We start from the raw sequence: 15,982 nt of genomic DNA on the forward strand, positions 1-15,982 counted from the left end.
AGTATAGATAATATTGTAATTCTGTAGATCTACAGACCTTTTTGGTTCTCCAACTCGGGAATGACTTGATTAAAATGAACAGAAGGAAGAGCTGTCTGGTGGCATATTACAGGATTCACAGGAGGAGGAAAGACCTGGATTGCAGGGAGATCAGATAGAAGGTTGTGGCAGCAATGCAGGCCCTAAAGATGGAGTGATTAGAGTTTGGAACTAGAAAACCTGGTTCCAGCCCATCTCTACCATGATGCTGCTGACTGGGGTACCTCAGGCAAGTTACAGCCACCACATCTCTGGAGCTTTCTTACTCCTCCCTAAATAATGGGTTGATAAATTGAGATGCCAAAATCTCTTGGTTCTTTCAAATTCTAAAATTCTGCCTGATGCCTTTAAATTTTAATGCATTCTAAAGATTTATATATGAAGGCCCTAAATATCATCTGGAATCCAAGAAAGAATTTAGATGTCATAATTCTTAACATAGTTTTCAAAGTACAAAAGAGTAAAATTGTTTTTAAGAAGGTTTTCTAAACCAGACAAGCCAATTGTTTCTGCACCTTACTGTTTCCTTTGTTTAAGAAAATGATTTGGGTATTGCTGCTACAGCAGTGGTTGATGAATCAAATAGGAATATTACTCTGGAAACAAATGAAATGATTTAAATCCATCTCTAAGAAATGTTGGAGGCACAAATTGTATTGCCATCATATTAATTTGTTTTCTGAGCTCATATTTAATTCAAAATGTGATATTCCTTTAACTGGTCCAATCAACAGAGTTTAGAGCGATTTTAGATGGAGAACACAGGAAATAAATACAGTAATGTTGGAGCAAATAATCAACAAAATAATTGGTCTGTATTCTGTGGCTTGTGATGCTTCTAGAAAGTATTTTTAACAATTCCCTGAGGAATTGGCTCTTGTTGAAGCCAGGCTCTTCTCTCAACTCATATCTGCAAACTTTTCTCCATCCTCATCTGCTATAACAAACCAGTGTCCAGGCTCTGCTGAGCCCTCGGCCTCCGTGTTTCCTTTCTCATCTACGAAGACTTGGGGATGGGGTTTTCATTCCTGGGTTGCAGAAATGGACTTCTCCTTAGACTAACCCAACAGGCAAAGGAATCTTCCTTTAATAAAGGCCATTTATATGATTAAAACCTTCTAGGATGAAATCTAAATTCTGCAGTTGAGATCCCCATCCTTACAGCCAAGCGAATGTATTCATTCGCTTTCTCTAGACTTGAATCCTTCACATCTGAGAGTTTTCTCCTTGGAATGCTCCGTTCTTTCAGCCAGCTCATGATCATCACCTCCTTTGATTCTATCCTGAAATTCACTTCCTTCAGGATGTTTTCCTGGTTTAGTGGCTACTTAGCAAAGAAACAACTCCTACTTTTGAGCTTTCAATCATATTAAATACTTTTAAGATAAATTATTCGCACCTAGGGGTACATAACTTACAGATTTCCATTCTTTAAGAAACCACCCACCAATAAACTAAAAAATAAATAAACAAGTAAATAAATAAATAAACGTAAAAAGGAAAGAAACCATCCAAACAAAATAGAAACAGCAGAATCATAGATACATAGAACTGACTGACAGCTGGGGGGGGGGGGGGGGAGTTGGAGGCCTGGATGAAAAAGGTAAGGGATTAGACAAAAAAAAACAAAACCCCAAACCCACAGACACAGACAACAGTATGGTGATCGTCAGAATGGAAGGGGGCGCAGGGGGATGTGGAAGAGGGCAAAAGGGGGATAAACGGTGGTGGAAAGAGACTTACTTTGGGTGGTGAGCACAGGATGCAGTACGTAGATGGTGTCATTGAGTTGTACACTTTTATTAACCAATGTCATCCCAATAATTTAATTTAAAAAAAGAAAAGCAAAGAAACCACGTAGTGATTTTTTTTTTTTTTTACTTTCTGAAAGAACACTCCCAATTTTCAGGTGTCTTCTCCGCCCTCCCCCGCCCCCCCTTCAGGAATCCATACTAGACCTAGAGCAAAATGACTCTTTTTGGTGACCTCTAGTGGGCACGAGACAATCCTACAAAATTACGAAAAGTGAAGGGCAAAGTAGAACCCTTCTTAGTAACCAGCTGGGTTACTCTCAGGTCAGATGACCGCACATCCCATCCAGCTCCACCCTTATTTTTTCTTCCAGTATTTGTTTTGCATTTAACATCGTTTGCCTTACGACTCACCTGTTTCAGCTCTGCGCGGGCTGGACTGCCGGTGTCAGATGTCGCGTGAATTGCTGGGAGCAGTTTAAAACAATCCCGGCCAAGCGGAACCCATTGTCTAGGCATGGACCAGAGCAGAGCACAGGGCAGTTCGCCCTGCGGAGTCTTCAGGGGTTCTTAGAGCTCCAAAGGCCGGTGCTGCAGCCAGCTTTGGGGTGCGCGGGGGCAATCAGGACTTTATGAAAAGGAGGGTGCAGACGAAGGCAACGAGCAACTCTGTTCTTGCCGGTGGCAAGGCGATTCTCCCCAGACTTTCACCCCACTCTACAGCAAGAGTCATGATGGGGTCCGGGCGCTCTACCTGTAGGCGCCCTCTTAGGACCGGTGCCCCAGAAAGCGGGGGCCGGGGCCGTTCTCCTCCGCGGGAGAGTGGCACCGAGGTTGGGCGTTGGGGTGTGTGGCCGCCCTCGGAGCACGCGGTACGTGATCTCCGCGCCGGGAGAGGAAGAGCAAAGTCGGCAAGGAAAGCAATTGCTGGGGTATCTTCTCTGAGAAATCAGAAACCGAGCTGGGTTCTGGATAGTTTCTGGAAAAAGCTCTCGTTTCAAACGCCGTCTGTCCCCGCCCCTCCAATCCCGCACCCCAGTCCTCACCCGTGCTTACCACGTTCCCTCCCTTTGGGGGCTGATAACGGGCTCTTGGGTACTGTCCAAGCCATCCCGATGGCCCCGGGCGGGACGCGGGAGCAGGTATCCCAGCCGCGGGGCTTGGCTCCCCCCTCCACCCGGGGGCTCCCCGCTCCTCACCTCCCCGCCCCGCGGACCCCTCCCGGCCACTGCGGGAGCGGAGAGGGAGGACGGCGTCACGAGGCGGGGAGCCCGAGGTCCAGGGCGGGGCGCCGGGGAATCCCAGCCGGAGCGAGCCCGGGAGGTGCGGGCGCGGGTGGGAAGAGGAGGGAGGCGCGCGTCGGGAGGTGAGCCGAGCGGAGCCGGGAGCCGAGGAGGCCCCGCCCCCGCCTCTCCGAGCCGGCTCCTCGCCGCCTCCGAAACCGCTCACTTTGCTTCTCGCCTCTGGACGGCGGCGGGGCGGTTGCCACATCCGCGATCGGAGGGAGCGCCGAGGACCTGGAGCCATCCCGCGCCAGCTTCCCCTCTCGGCGCCCGCGCCCCTCCGGGGGGAACAGCGACCCCGCCTTGGAGAGGACACCCGGCCTCTGCGGGGGGACCTCCCGGTCGCGAGGGGCGGCGGCTCTGAGCCTCGGTCGCCGCCAGCGGGGTGCAGAGCTGACGCCGGAGGGGACTCCCGGGACACCTGCAGGTACCGCGGCGCGGAGGGAGTGTCTCTAGGAGCGACGCTGGGCAGCCGGGGAGGCGAGAGCCCAGGGGTCCCCGGGTCGGCGTAGAGCAGAAGAGGAGCGCGAGGCAGAGCGGGCCAGACCGCGCGCGGGCCCCGACGGCGCGCTCCTGGGTCGGCCCGCGGCCGGCAGACCCTGCGCAGCGGCGAGGGGGCGGCGGCGGCGCCCTCGGGCCTCGGGGCTTCGGGGCGGCCAGCCATGACCTTCGGGCGCAGCGGGGCGGCCTCCGTGGTGCTGAACGTGGGTGGCGCCCGGTACTCGCTGTCCCGGGATTTGCTGAAGGACTTCCCGCTGCGCCGCGTGAGCCGGCTGCACGGCTGCCGCTCGGAGCGCGACGTGCTCGAGGTGTGCGACGACTACGACCGCGAGCGCAACGAGTACTTCTTCGACCGGCACTCGGAGGCCTTCGGCTTCATCCTGCTCTACGTGCGCGGCCACGGCAAGCTGCGCTTCGCGCCGCGGATGTGCGAACTCTCCTTCTACAACGAGATGATCTACTGGGGCCTGGAGGGCGCGCACCTCGAGTACTGCTGCCAGCGCCGCCTGGACGACCGCATGTCCGACACCTACACCTTCTACTCCGCCGACGAGCCGGGCCGCGAGGAGCCGCGAGCCGGCGGCGCCGAGGCGGCCCCCTCCAGGCGCTGGCTGGAGCGCATGCGGCTGACCTTCGAGGAGCCCACCTCGTCGCTGGCCGCCCAGATCCTGGCCAGCGTGTCGGTGGTGTTCGTGATCGTGTCCATGGTGGTGCTGTGCGCCAGCACACTGCCCGATTGGCGCGCCGCCGCGGCCGACAACCGCAGCCTGGATGACCGGAGCAGGTACTCCGCCGTCCCTGGGAGGGAGCCCTCCGGGTAGGACGCACTGCTTCTTTGCCCGTTGCGTCCGTCCTGTCACGTCTGTCCGTCCCGGTCCTCGTCGGTCGCGTCTCTGTCCTGTATGCCTCGGGGCGGCCGAGCCAGTCTAGGTTTGGGGCCCAGCGAAGCCCCGGGCGCGGCCAGCAAGGGACGGGTTGGTGCTCACTCCCCACCCCCATTTCCCCGGCACGAGGGAGCGGCTCCGGTACTTATCAGACGCCCCTCTCTTGGGTGACTCGCCAGGCATGGAGAGGGGTCGGTAGAGACAAGCCTCCCACCTTTGTAGTTTACTTTTGAGCAGTTCCCAACCGGTTAGTTAGGTTTCTGCAAACTTTTATTGGTAGGATTCGACAATTTAAAATTGAACCGAGAGCAGTTTGAATTATTTGCCGATTTGGGGTGGTCTTTGAAAAGACGGTCTTGTTATTGTGAATGAGGTCTGCTCTACACTGTGCACACATTCTATGCACGCTGCTTAAAATGCCCTGTAATGGAATTGTTATATTTTAAAGGAGATTGACTTAACTATAGACTCAGTCTAAGTAATGGATGTCATGCTCTTCTCTCTCCTTCTTCCCTACAAAGTATGGAGTTCACAGAGCGCCTGCCCACCATTGGGTACCAAAGATTTCACACTGTGACACGCAGAGGGATCTTCAGTGTGGAGAGGGGAAAAAACATCACCTTGGGAGAGGAGAAACATCTAAACTGCTCCAAATCCAGAACCAGTATTTGAGTAGTTAATTTTTTTTTAACTTTACTAGGATGAAAGGAAAATATTGAAATCTTTCCTTAGATCATCCTTGGCTGAGTAAAGTTGGACTTTTAGGGGAGACTGCCTGTTTGGGCACAAATACAGAATTGCTTGTTTGTTTTACCTTTGATACTGTTTTAAGATACCCCTCAACCCTTTTTTAAATTAGGTTGCGCCAGTTAATCTTTTCCTGATAGGCATGTGCATGTTTCTAATGGTGTTATTTCTCTGCCTTGATATTGCAGTGGGTGTTTTCCACATAATATTCTTCCTTTGGAGAGGAAAGATTTTTTTTCCTTATAAATCTGAGAAGTAAATAAAATTGTCTAGTACCATGGAGTGCATTACTGATATCTTGGCATGAAATCCAAGAAACATGCTTTGGAAGGAAATTCATTAGAAAACTAATTTTGTTTAATGTATTAGGTTTTGAGTTTTCAATTTATCAATAAGAATTACTTATTTGGTACTACAACAGTACAGTTAAATTAATTTAGATACCTAAATACGTAAGTGCCTTTGATTCTTTTAGAGGGCCATAGGAAAATGATTGGTCTTGAAACGATTCAGTAGTAATTGTAGAATTCTACAGTTAGTGAAGGTTTAAGCTACATTAGCAAAGGAAGCAGGAGAAATGAGTTAACTACGAATGTTTAGGGGAGTTGGCTAAACCAGTATATAAGCAAAAACAGTCAAATAAGCTGAATAATAATTTTTGGGGGGCGGGGGTGCTTGGGGAGAAGGGAAGGGCAGTCTGGAGAGCTTAATGTAAAGCATTTGGAAAGAAATAGGAGACAAGGATAATAATGGGAGGGAGAGAAAGAAAGGGGGGAGAGAGAGAGAAAGAGAGAGAGAGAGAGAGAGAGAGAGAGAGAGAGAGAGAGAGAGAGAGACAGAGAGAGACCAAAAAGGGAAGAGACAGATGGAAAAGAAGAAGACTGCAAAAGAAGTGAAGAAAGAAGATAAGAGTACTGCTTAATTTGTGTATATGTATTTCATGTATGTATATAATTATTCAAGTCAGAACTGTTTCCTAGATACGCAGATATTTCAGGCAAAAGCATCTTTTTCTTGGCTTAATGGCCCAGTTTTAAGCTTCACTTTGATGGTAGGTATATGGAAATCAGTATCTGTAATGCCAAACAGGTCAACTGAAGGATGACTAGATGACTGAGGAGGTTGCACATTACAGAGGGACCCTCCACAGGCCTCCTCCAACCCCGAGGGCCCTAAACTGGCACTTTGAGTATAACCTCTCAACGCCTGCTTGCTTATGGTTGCTGAAATTAATCTTTCTAAAACAACATTCTGATCATTGGTTATATTTGACATCTACCAAGTAAAGTCAGAACTTCTGTCTTGGCCTTCAGGGCTAATGTCACAATATGTCTTCTTCTTTTTTTCTTTCTTTAACAGCCCATTGTAATTTTTTAAAAAATATATATATTTCATTGATATTTTACAGTAAGTAAGGAAGAGGGATAGAGAGTTAGAAACATTTAGCCCATTGTAATTTGCAAGAATCTTTTGAGTATCTGCTGTGTTCAAGGCACAGTTGGTGTTTCAAATATTGTAACTTTTTTTTTTTTTTTAAAGAAAAGGTGTCAAGTTGGTGATGTAGGAATCAGAGAGTTGACCAACAGTTGAGTTGTTCAGAGAAGGCCTTCAAGGTGTGGGAGGATGGAAACAAGCCATCTTTGGAAGGTTGCAGAGGTTGTGCACTGCCCAACATAGGACAAGGTATTATTTATATAAACTACAGTGTTCGCAACCTGTACAGCCATGTGTGCCACCTGGGAACAAAATAAGGAGAATTTTCCAGGTGAAAGAAACAGCATGGACATAGGCTTGAAATTTGTATATTATGTCCAGTGGGTATGAATCCAGTGAAGGAGTGAGAGGTAGATGAGAGCAGATGCTAGAAGGGCTGTAATGAGAGGGTGAATAGTTTTGTTTTACAGGCAGTGGTTAGTCTTTGATGGGTTTGGGGTGACTGGGTTATGTGTGTAAAATGACATCAGGAGTTTTGCACTGTTGATTGGAGATGGGGGAGATTGAAAACAGGAGGATGAGTTTGGAGATCTACCTAGAGGAGGGAATGAGAGCTTGGATTGCTTTGAGGTAGTGAGAATGGAGAAGAAATGACAACTCTGGGAGATATTAGGAAGAATCAAAATTAATCTAGGGCATTGGAAGGATACAGGCTCAGGGACTGATTAAATGGGCTTCCAGGAGCTAGGAGTACTTCCGCCACCTGCAGGCTCCATTTGTCCAGACTGGCCTGCTCCCTTGTTCCCAGACCATACTGTGCATTTCCTTGCCTATTGAAACTGGATCATACATCAAGCCCAGCTCAGATGCTATTTCTCTTTTGAAGCCTTTTCTGATTACCCTAGTAAATGTGATTTTCCTTCTGAATTTCTTGAGGGATTGCTTACTTGTGCTACTTATTTGGCATCTATAATATCCTTTCTAGCATGGTCATTATTTTTTCAAATAAACATGTCCTAGCTCCTAAACTAGATGAGTTGAAAATCCCTAGGAGGCAGCTAAATTCTCTTATACTATTTATTATGAGAGCATCTTTTAGGGAAAAAAATGTTTATCCCAGCACAATAAATACTACTGTTTATATTACATTTCAGAATATAACCTTCCAGGAATATATCTTCTCTTGCAGAGATTGAAGAGCTGTGTGGAATAGGGCTGTGGCCTTTGGATGGCCCACGTCTTAGTTGAGGACAGTGGGATCCTGTGCTAGAGTGAGAAAAGTCTATTAAATCAAAGAACAGTTATTTATGATGTACTTACTGTGCAAAAGAAGTAACAATATGATTTCTTTTTATCGGCTTTTTGAAATTGTGGAATGGCACACAAGCTGAAGTTTGGAAGAAATCTTGAGAGGTTTTTCAAATCAGTAATTTAAAAAATCTGTGGATGGATATGGTCTTTTAAATTGATTGGGTTTAGATGATTAATAATCATATAAATGATAGTTTAAAGCCCATAAGCTACCAAAGCAAGCCTTTCTCCATTACTCACCCATTCAGTTCTTTCATGCAACCAAAGTTATTTTCTGTCATTTCAAAGACATTTTATACATTTACAAAGCATATCATATATATTTTCAAAATAAACAAACAAACAAAAAATCCACAGGATGATAACACTGCCCTGAAACTTGCTTTATTAACTAACCAACATGTCATGGAAATTGTTCCATCTACATATATAAAAGCCTAAGTGACCGTTCGACCTTTCAACTGGTAGCTGTGACATGCACTGACCACCAGGGAGCAGATGCTCAATGCCCAGGCATGGAAACATGGAACAGACTGATGAATCTCAGAGGGAAGGGGGGAAGGGGAGGATGAGAAGAGATTAACCAAAGATCTTATATGTATACTAGAGGCCCGGTGCATGAATGATTTGTGCACCTGTGGGGTCTCTAGGCCTGGCCTGTGGGGATCGGGCTGAAACCGGCAGTCTGACATCCCTTGAGGAGTCCCGGATTATGAGAGGGCCTTTAGCATGAGTATAAAGAGCTGTCTGATTCTCTTATACAGCTGCATAATATTCCTTTGTATAGAATAATTTCTAGATATTTGTATTGTTTCTTGTGTGTAGGATATGCTGTAGTGAATATCCTTGTGCATGTGCATTATTTTGCTTTTATGAAAGTATATCCATAGGCTAACTTCCTGAAAGTTAAGTCATAGGGCATGTACACTTTTAATTTTCATAGATAATTCCAAATTGCTCTAAAAAATATTATATCAGTTTATATATACTTCCACCAGCAATATGTGAGAGAGTATATTTCTTCATAATCTACAAAATGTCAATTGTGCTTTTATTCTTTATCATGCTGAAAGGTGAAAAATGATATCTAGTAGCTATAATTTATTTTTGCCTTATTTTGAGTAAAAAGTACATCTTTTTAAAAAATACTTTTATTGATTTCTTTTAGAGAGAGAGGAAGGGATGTGAGAGCAAAACATCGATCAGCTGCCTCCCACATGCTCCCCACTGGGGATCGAGCCAGAAACCCTGACATGTGCCCTGACCTGGAATTGAACCAGCCACCTCTCTATTTCCAAACAACTGAGCCACACTGGCTAGGGCAAATTGTGCATCTTAACATTTATTTCGGGGGTCCTTTATCTTACTTTTTGGTGAGCTATTTTACCTCTTGCTCATTTTTGTCAATGGCTTTCATAGTTAGAAGATTTAAAAAAAGAAAAAAAAGAAATTAGCCCTTTGTTTATGATATGAATTGCAAATATTTTGTTCTCTCATTTAGGATCCCATTAAAAGCAAACCATATTTGCCTAGAACATAGTAGCTGTACTTGTAATATCTTTTTACTGAGAAAAAAATACATAAATGATTTTTAAGAACTGTGAATTGTAATCATCTGTCAATCATTTCTTGACTGCTGGCACTGTACCAGACACTGTGGATACAGAGGTACATAGACAGGGTTTCTGCTCTCATGGAGCTGGTGGGCTCTGAGAGGGGAGATAGACAACAAAGTCAACAAATAAATAAGAATTTCAGATAGTGCCCTGGCTGGTGTGGCTCAGTTGTTTGAGCATCATCCTGTGTACCAAAAGGTCACTGGTTTGATTCCTGGTCAGGGCAAATTACCAGATTGCAGTCTTGATCCAGTTGGGGAGGCAGCCTGATTAATGTTTCTCTTTCATGTTGATGTTTCTTTCTCTAAAACAATCCATAAAACATATTTTAAAAAAAGAAGTTCAGATAGTAAAAGAAAATGAGTCTAGAATGCATAGGATGTGAGGAGGCAGCGTGGCCTGAGACCTGAATGATGAGAAAGACTGGCCTTGGAAAAGGCAGGGAGAGTGTTCGGGACACAGGGAGCAGCAAATGCACAGGCTCTGAGAAAGCAATGAGCTTGCTTCTCAACAGAATAGAAAAGGAAGGCCCATGTGGGCCAGCATGTAGTCCTAAGGATGGGAGAGGGGTAGATGAGATTTGAAGGAGGCAGGACCTATCAGGCAGGGCCTGTGTGCCCTGGGAAGGAGTTTGGCTTTTATTCCAAGCGTGACAGCTAAGACTTTGGAAGGTTTTAAAGTAGAAGGAAGATAGGATCTGATGTATTTTAAAAACACTAGTGACCCCTGGGTCGAGAATGCCCCGAGGGGGCAACAGTAGAGGTGGCAATACCTGGCAGGTGGGATAATGTGGGGCTCGATATAGGGGAGTAGTACTCCCCTGAAGATGGTGAGAAGTGATTGGATTTAGGTAAAAATATGGATGCTGCTATTGATGACTCATTTGCCAGTGCTAGACAGTATGTGAGGTATCATTTATTGGATGAAGGGGTGTTAGGACCCACAGACATTAGGGTCCCTCTTGCTTAACTGCCTTGGCCCACATGTAGTGAGCTGGGAATCCAGTTCTTTTCTCTGTAGGATCTGCTTCCCATTTGGGGTATTGTGAGGAGAAGGCGCTAGAGGAGGGATCTCCTGAGGGTGGATGGGAGAGGGATCATGTACCATTTTCCTTTTTGTACAACCAAAAGCATCTCATTGAGAAAACTGCCCGCCCCTTCTGTTAAAGATCTTTGGTGAAAACATTCACAACTTCCCTTCGTGTACAATTCTGATAACTAATCTTAGAATGATGATGCTCTTAATGTAATATCTGATTGATAAGGCAAACTGAAGATTTTTCAGGCAATTTGACTTCTAGTAACATTTGAGTAATCATTTCAACACAGCCAGAGAGATTAATGTTCTTTTGGTATTTGAACATATACACCAGTAGTCATCTTTTAAAGTTACTAAGCATTGCTGCCTGTTTCACAAAAAGATGCTGCTTGCTTGTCAGAACTCTGAGAAAGAGGGTGAGATGTAAAGTAGCTGTCCTTTTTACTTTTTGGTCCCTTTTGCCCCTGAACTTCTGTCCCCTCAGTCAGTCTCAGCAGCGGTGTTCTCTTTTGAGTTTTAAATCTCTGTAGCATGCAAGGTCTTGCTGTGGTTTTAATCTGTTTTTTTTTAGAAATTATTTCCAACAGTTGCTTCGTGTTGGAACTTTGATCTTTAATTTGTATTGCTTTATGTTGTGGTGGTGAGAATTTGAGGAGATGTAAAGATGTTAAGATTTCTTGTAATGATATTTTAAGCCCAAGTTTAAAAAATGAAATCATCACAATGAAACACCAGCTGATGGAAATTTAAAAACCAATCATATTATTTATGTTGCCTTGTCGGCTAGTATTACATAAATCCAATAGGTTTTTAAGTACTTCAAAAATAAAAAGCAGTCTTTGAAACTGAAGATGGAAGTCTCAGTGATTTTACTTTGCAGATAAGGTGGATATTTTCAGAAGCCATTAATTAAAAGATCTCTGATAGTATTGAACATAACCCAGACCTCAGTTAAATTCTGTTCTTTCATAGTGGATTGTTTCTTTTAATATGTCGATAGAGTTTTTCTATCTGCTGCCAATTTTAGAGTTCAGTGGTAGCTTTCTTTTGTCAATACCTTTTCTTTAATCAAGGTGCTTTCCCCCCCTCCCCCTCTCTTTTAGTAAGCAAGTCATCATCAACATTTTTTCTCTTGATTTTTAAAAAAAATGAAAACTTTGCTCATTGGGAAAAAAGTATGGTTCTAAGGGTTATGAAGTGAAGAGTAATCATGCCCCTTTCTTCTCACTCCCATTACCTAGTTTCTGAGTATTCTTCCAGAAATTTTCTATACACGTACAAACATACACACTCTTTCACACATATGCATATCTATACTAATAAAAGGGTAATATGCTAATTAGACCAGACATCTTCCAGACATCCATCTGGATGTCCTTCTGGACAAAGCCACGGTGGCAGGGGTTGAGGCAGAGGCGGTTAGGGGCGACCAGGCCAGCAGGGGAGGGCAGTTAGGGGTGACCAGGCCAGCAGGCAGAGGCTTTTAGGGGCTATCAGGCTGGCAGGGGAGGGCAGTTAGGGGCATCAGGCAGTCAGGCAGAGTGGTTAGGGGTGATCAGGCAGGCAGGCAGGTGAGCCGTTAGGAGCCAGCGGTCCCAGATTGTGAGAGGCATATCCCCTGAGGGGTCCTGGATTGGAGAGTGTACAGGCTGGGCTGAGGGCCCCCCACCGGTGCATGAATTTCATGCACCAGGCCTGTCTCTATATATAAAAGGCTAATATGCTAAGTGTCCATCTGGGTAATGATGTAACATAGCACTGCTTGGCTTCCTCTTTCTAGCAGCTAGCCTCCTTACAGTTTCTTCAGTCCAGGAACACGGCTTCCTTTATAGCCAGGTGGAAACATTTCACATTTCACAAATGTCTGTGAAGTGTTTTCACGTGCCTCATCTCATCTGATCTTCACAGAAGTCCTGGAGTAGGTAGATAGGAGACTCGGTAGAATCCTATTTTCTTTTCATTAGCTGGAAAACAGAGATTTAGAAACTTGACCCTACTGAAAAGAAGTAAGAAATGTTGGACCTTGAAAATGACTTCGGGTTTTCTCACTGCACAGAATACAATCAAACACTGCTGCAGTTAAATATTTTACCCTTTGTTCTCCCTGCATGATCTACAATAATAATCTGCTTCGTGTTGATATTTACTGCCGTGTTGCTGACAATTACCTGAGAGAGAAGTTGGGGTGCCAAACTGGGCTGGAAAATGTTTAGCTACATCAGAAAACAGGTCTAATTAAGCAAGTTTATTCTACATCTATAAAAGGCTAAGTTGACTCGTGCATGCGTGATACATATAAAGCTCTTGCTGGCACCAATTGCACACATGTGTTTCTATCTGTCATTGTCGATAGTGAATTTGGTTGACACTCTATTATAAATAGAGAAAGGGTGAATAGCGATATTAAAATATTTCTTCTAATTAATTTCCTTTCAATGTGCACGAATTTGTGCACCGGGCCGCTAGTATAATTACATTTACACATTATATAGATGTAAAAGAATTTATAACTGGGATCATTCTATAATCTCATTTATCAGTTTAAAAATATGTTTTTATTGGTTTTTAGAGAGAGAGGAAGGGAGAGGGATAGAGCAATAGAAACATTGATGAGAGAGGAACATCATTGATTGGTTGCCTACTGCATGCCCCCTACCAGGGGTTGAGCTTCAACCTCTTGGTTCTTGAGTCAGTGCTCAACCACACCTGCTGGGAAGCAGTTTCGTTTTTCACTTAATATCTTGGAAATCTTTCCATATCAGTTTGCATAAATCTTCCTCATTCTTTGAAAATCTGTATAGTATGTATACTATACTATAGTATGGATAGGTCATAATTCATTCAACAAGTGTCTGTCCAGTCAATAATAGTAATGGCTTTAATAGGCAATATTTAATGAGTAGTACTTAACCTATGCTAGTCACCTGTTAAGTTTTCACGTGTATTTAGTCATCTAAGTCTCATAGCAGGCTTGTAAAGTAGTACTGTTATTATCCCCATTTTATGACTGAGTTTAGATAGATGAAGTAATATGTCCAAACTCACATATTAAGTGGTGACCTGGTATTTGATATACACGTCCCTGCTTTACTCTGCTGTGAAATGGTTAGTTTGACTCTAGTTTTTAAAAAATGCAAACAGGGGTGCAGAACACAATCTTTTTCACAGATCTTTGCAAATTGATGTGTAAGTATAAATTGTATAAATTCCAAAGGAGGAAAATGGCTGGGTTAAAAGGATGAATGAAATCTAGCACTACTCTTTATGAATAATAATAGCTATTATAAAAATGCAATTAATACTGAATAGAGTACTAATATTACTAATATTTTAATGGCAAACACTTGGAAATAGCCTTTTAAAAATACAACAGCTTTTTGAGATGTAATTCACATACCATCGAGCTCACCTTTTATTTTTTTTTTTTTTTAATATATTTTATTGATTTTTTACAGAGAGGAAGAGAGAGAGATAGAGAGCCAGAAACATCGATGAGAGAGAAACATCGACCAGCCGCCTCCTGCACATCCCCCACCGGGGATGTGCCCGCAACCCAGGCACATGCCCTTGACCGGAATCGAACCTGGGACCTTTCAGTCCGCAGGCCGACGCTCTATCCACTGAGCCAAACCGGTTTCGGCGAGCTCACCTTTTAAAGTGCACAAGTCAGTGGCTTTTAGTATATTCATGGAGTTGTATAGCCATCACCACCCATACTGTTTTAAACATAATGGTTTGGTGGTGTATTTGAAGGAGTATATAATGTTTACATGAATGGCTAAGAAAGGGTGTGGGCATTTTGGCTGGGCAGGTGAATCAGACAAAGCAACAGGCAAAATATTTGTGTTTGAATTAATTAATTTGTGAGCTAGTTGGTTTTGTTGGAGTGTTTGGAATAGTTATGCATATTTCTATTTTCTTAGCTTGAGAGTTGCAAGAACTCCTCAACTTTTGCTTTTACTTGCAAAGGGAGGTACTAGTATGTAATTGAGGCAACTGTCTAACTTATCAGACAAAAAATATGTCAAAGGAAAGGGATCTGATGGAAAGAACCTAGAAATTGAAGTTTGGAGATTTCCCTGGACAGTTAATTCACTGCCCTACTCTGGGCCTGTCCTGTCACCTGTGAAGTGGAGGTAGCATACAGAGGGTCAAATGAAAGAATGAAGACTGAACCCTCAACAGTAAGCTAAATTTCCTTAGGTCTTTATCTTTCCCTGTTTCACTGTTTATCTTTTTTTCAGATTGCATATGATTATGTCTTAGCTCCCTTTTAGTATAGAAGTTCTTGAGAATGGAAATTCTGTGCTTCACAACACATAGTTCAATACCTTGAACATGGATAGGCACTTATTTATTTAGATTTCAGAGAGGAAGGGAGAGGAAGAGAGAGATGGAAACATCAATATTGAGAGAGAATCATTGATCAGCTGCCTCCTGCACACCCCACACTGGGGATTGAGCCCACAACCCAGGCATGTGCCCTGATCCAGAATCGAACCATGACCTCCTGGTTCATAGGTCGACACTTAACCATTGGCTCAGTATATATTTTTAAATGAGTTATACATGTGAAAGACCATGCAAATACAGCAGCATCTTAATTTTTGATAGGAGACAACTCATAAATTGTCTTCAACCTAAGAAATCCATTGCAAATTGGTTTTATTGCCCCCAGTCATTTATTCATTAAGTTCAACAAACATTTATTGAGTGATTACCAAGTATCTGAGACTTTTTTTAAAGTAAACTTTTATTGAAATGTAAATTACAGGAGCATGCACACATAAGTGTACAGCTGAATGAATTTTGGTAAACACATCCATGTAACCAGGACTCAAACACAGAACTAGATCCCTACCAGCACCCAGAGGCCTCTTTCATGCCCCTTTCTGAGTCACTAACCCCTCAAGTGTATCCTGATCTCACACTATAAATGAATCTACTTGTTTTTGAACTTTACACATAGAATTATGTAGTATATCTTCTTTATTTTTAAATTAAATTTTATCAGGGTGACATTGGTCAACATGAACATATAGGTTTCATGTGTGGATTTGTAAGTTACAAAATCTGTATATAGCACCATATGTCTACCACCCAAAGTCAAGGCTTCTCCTGTTGCCTCATATTAGGACTCCCTTCTCCCCCCCATCCCCTGGCAACCACCTCACTGCTGTTTGTGTTCATATGTTTCAGTTTTATATCCCACCTGTGAGTGAAATTGTATGGCTCTTAGCTTTTTCTATCTGACTTATTTCACTTAGCACAATGTTCTCAAAGTCCATCCATGTTGTTGTAAATGACGCTATTTCATCCTTTCTCAGGGCTGAGCAGTATTCCATTATGCATAGATACCACGTCTTCTTTTTCAGGTG

The 15,982-nt window shown here is 43.7% G+C and overlaps 1 protein-coding gene across 2 annotated transcripts in view; it reads left to right on the top strand.

Moving 5' to 3' along the window:
- Positions 1 to 3,735: 3,735 nt before the first annotated feature.
- KCNG3 (potassium voltage-gated channel modifier subfamily G member 3) overlaps positions 3,736 to 15,982 on the top strand; it is a gene marked incomplete at both ends in the record, with an annotated part of 35,584 nt that continues 23,337 nt past the window's right edge. Inside the window, one exon of one of the 2 annotated variants that reach the window (XM_081101201.1) lies at positions 3,736 to 4,391. In XM_081101201.1, coding sequence (XP_080957327.1) covers positions 3,736 to 4,391 — 656 coding nt within the window. The remainder of the gene's footprint in view (positions 4,392 to 15,982) is intronic. The other variant, XM_081101202.1, reaches the window with a different exon arrangement.

This window comes from Myotis nattereri, assembly GCF_964212035.1.
Source record: "Myotis nattereri genome assembly, chromosome: 10".
In the NCBI taxonomy this organism is placed as follows: domain Eukaryota; kingdom Metazoa; phylum Chordata; class Mammalia; order Chiroptera; family Vespertilionidae; genus Myotis; species Myotis nattereri.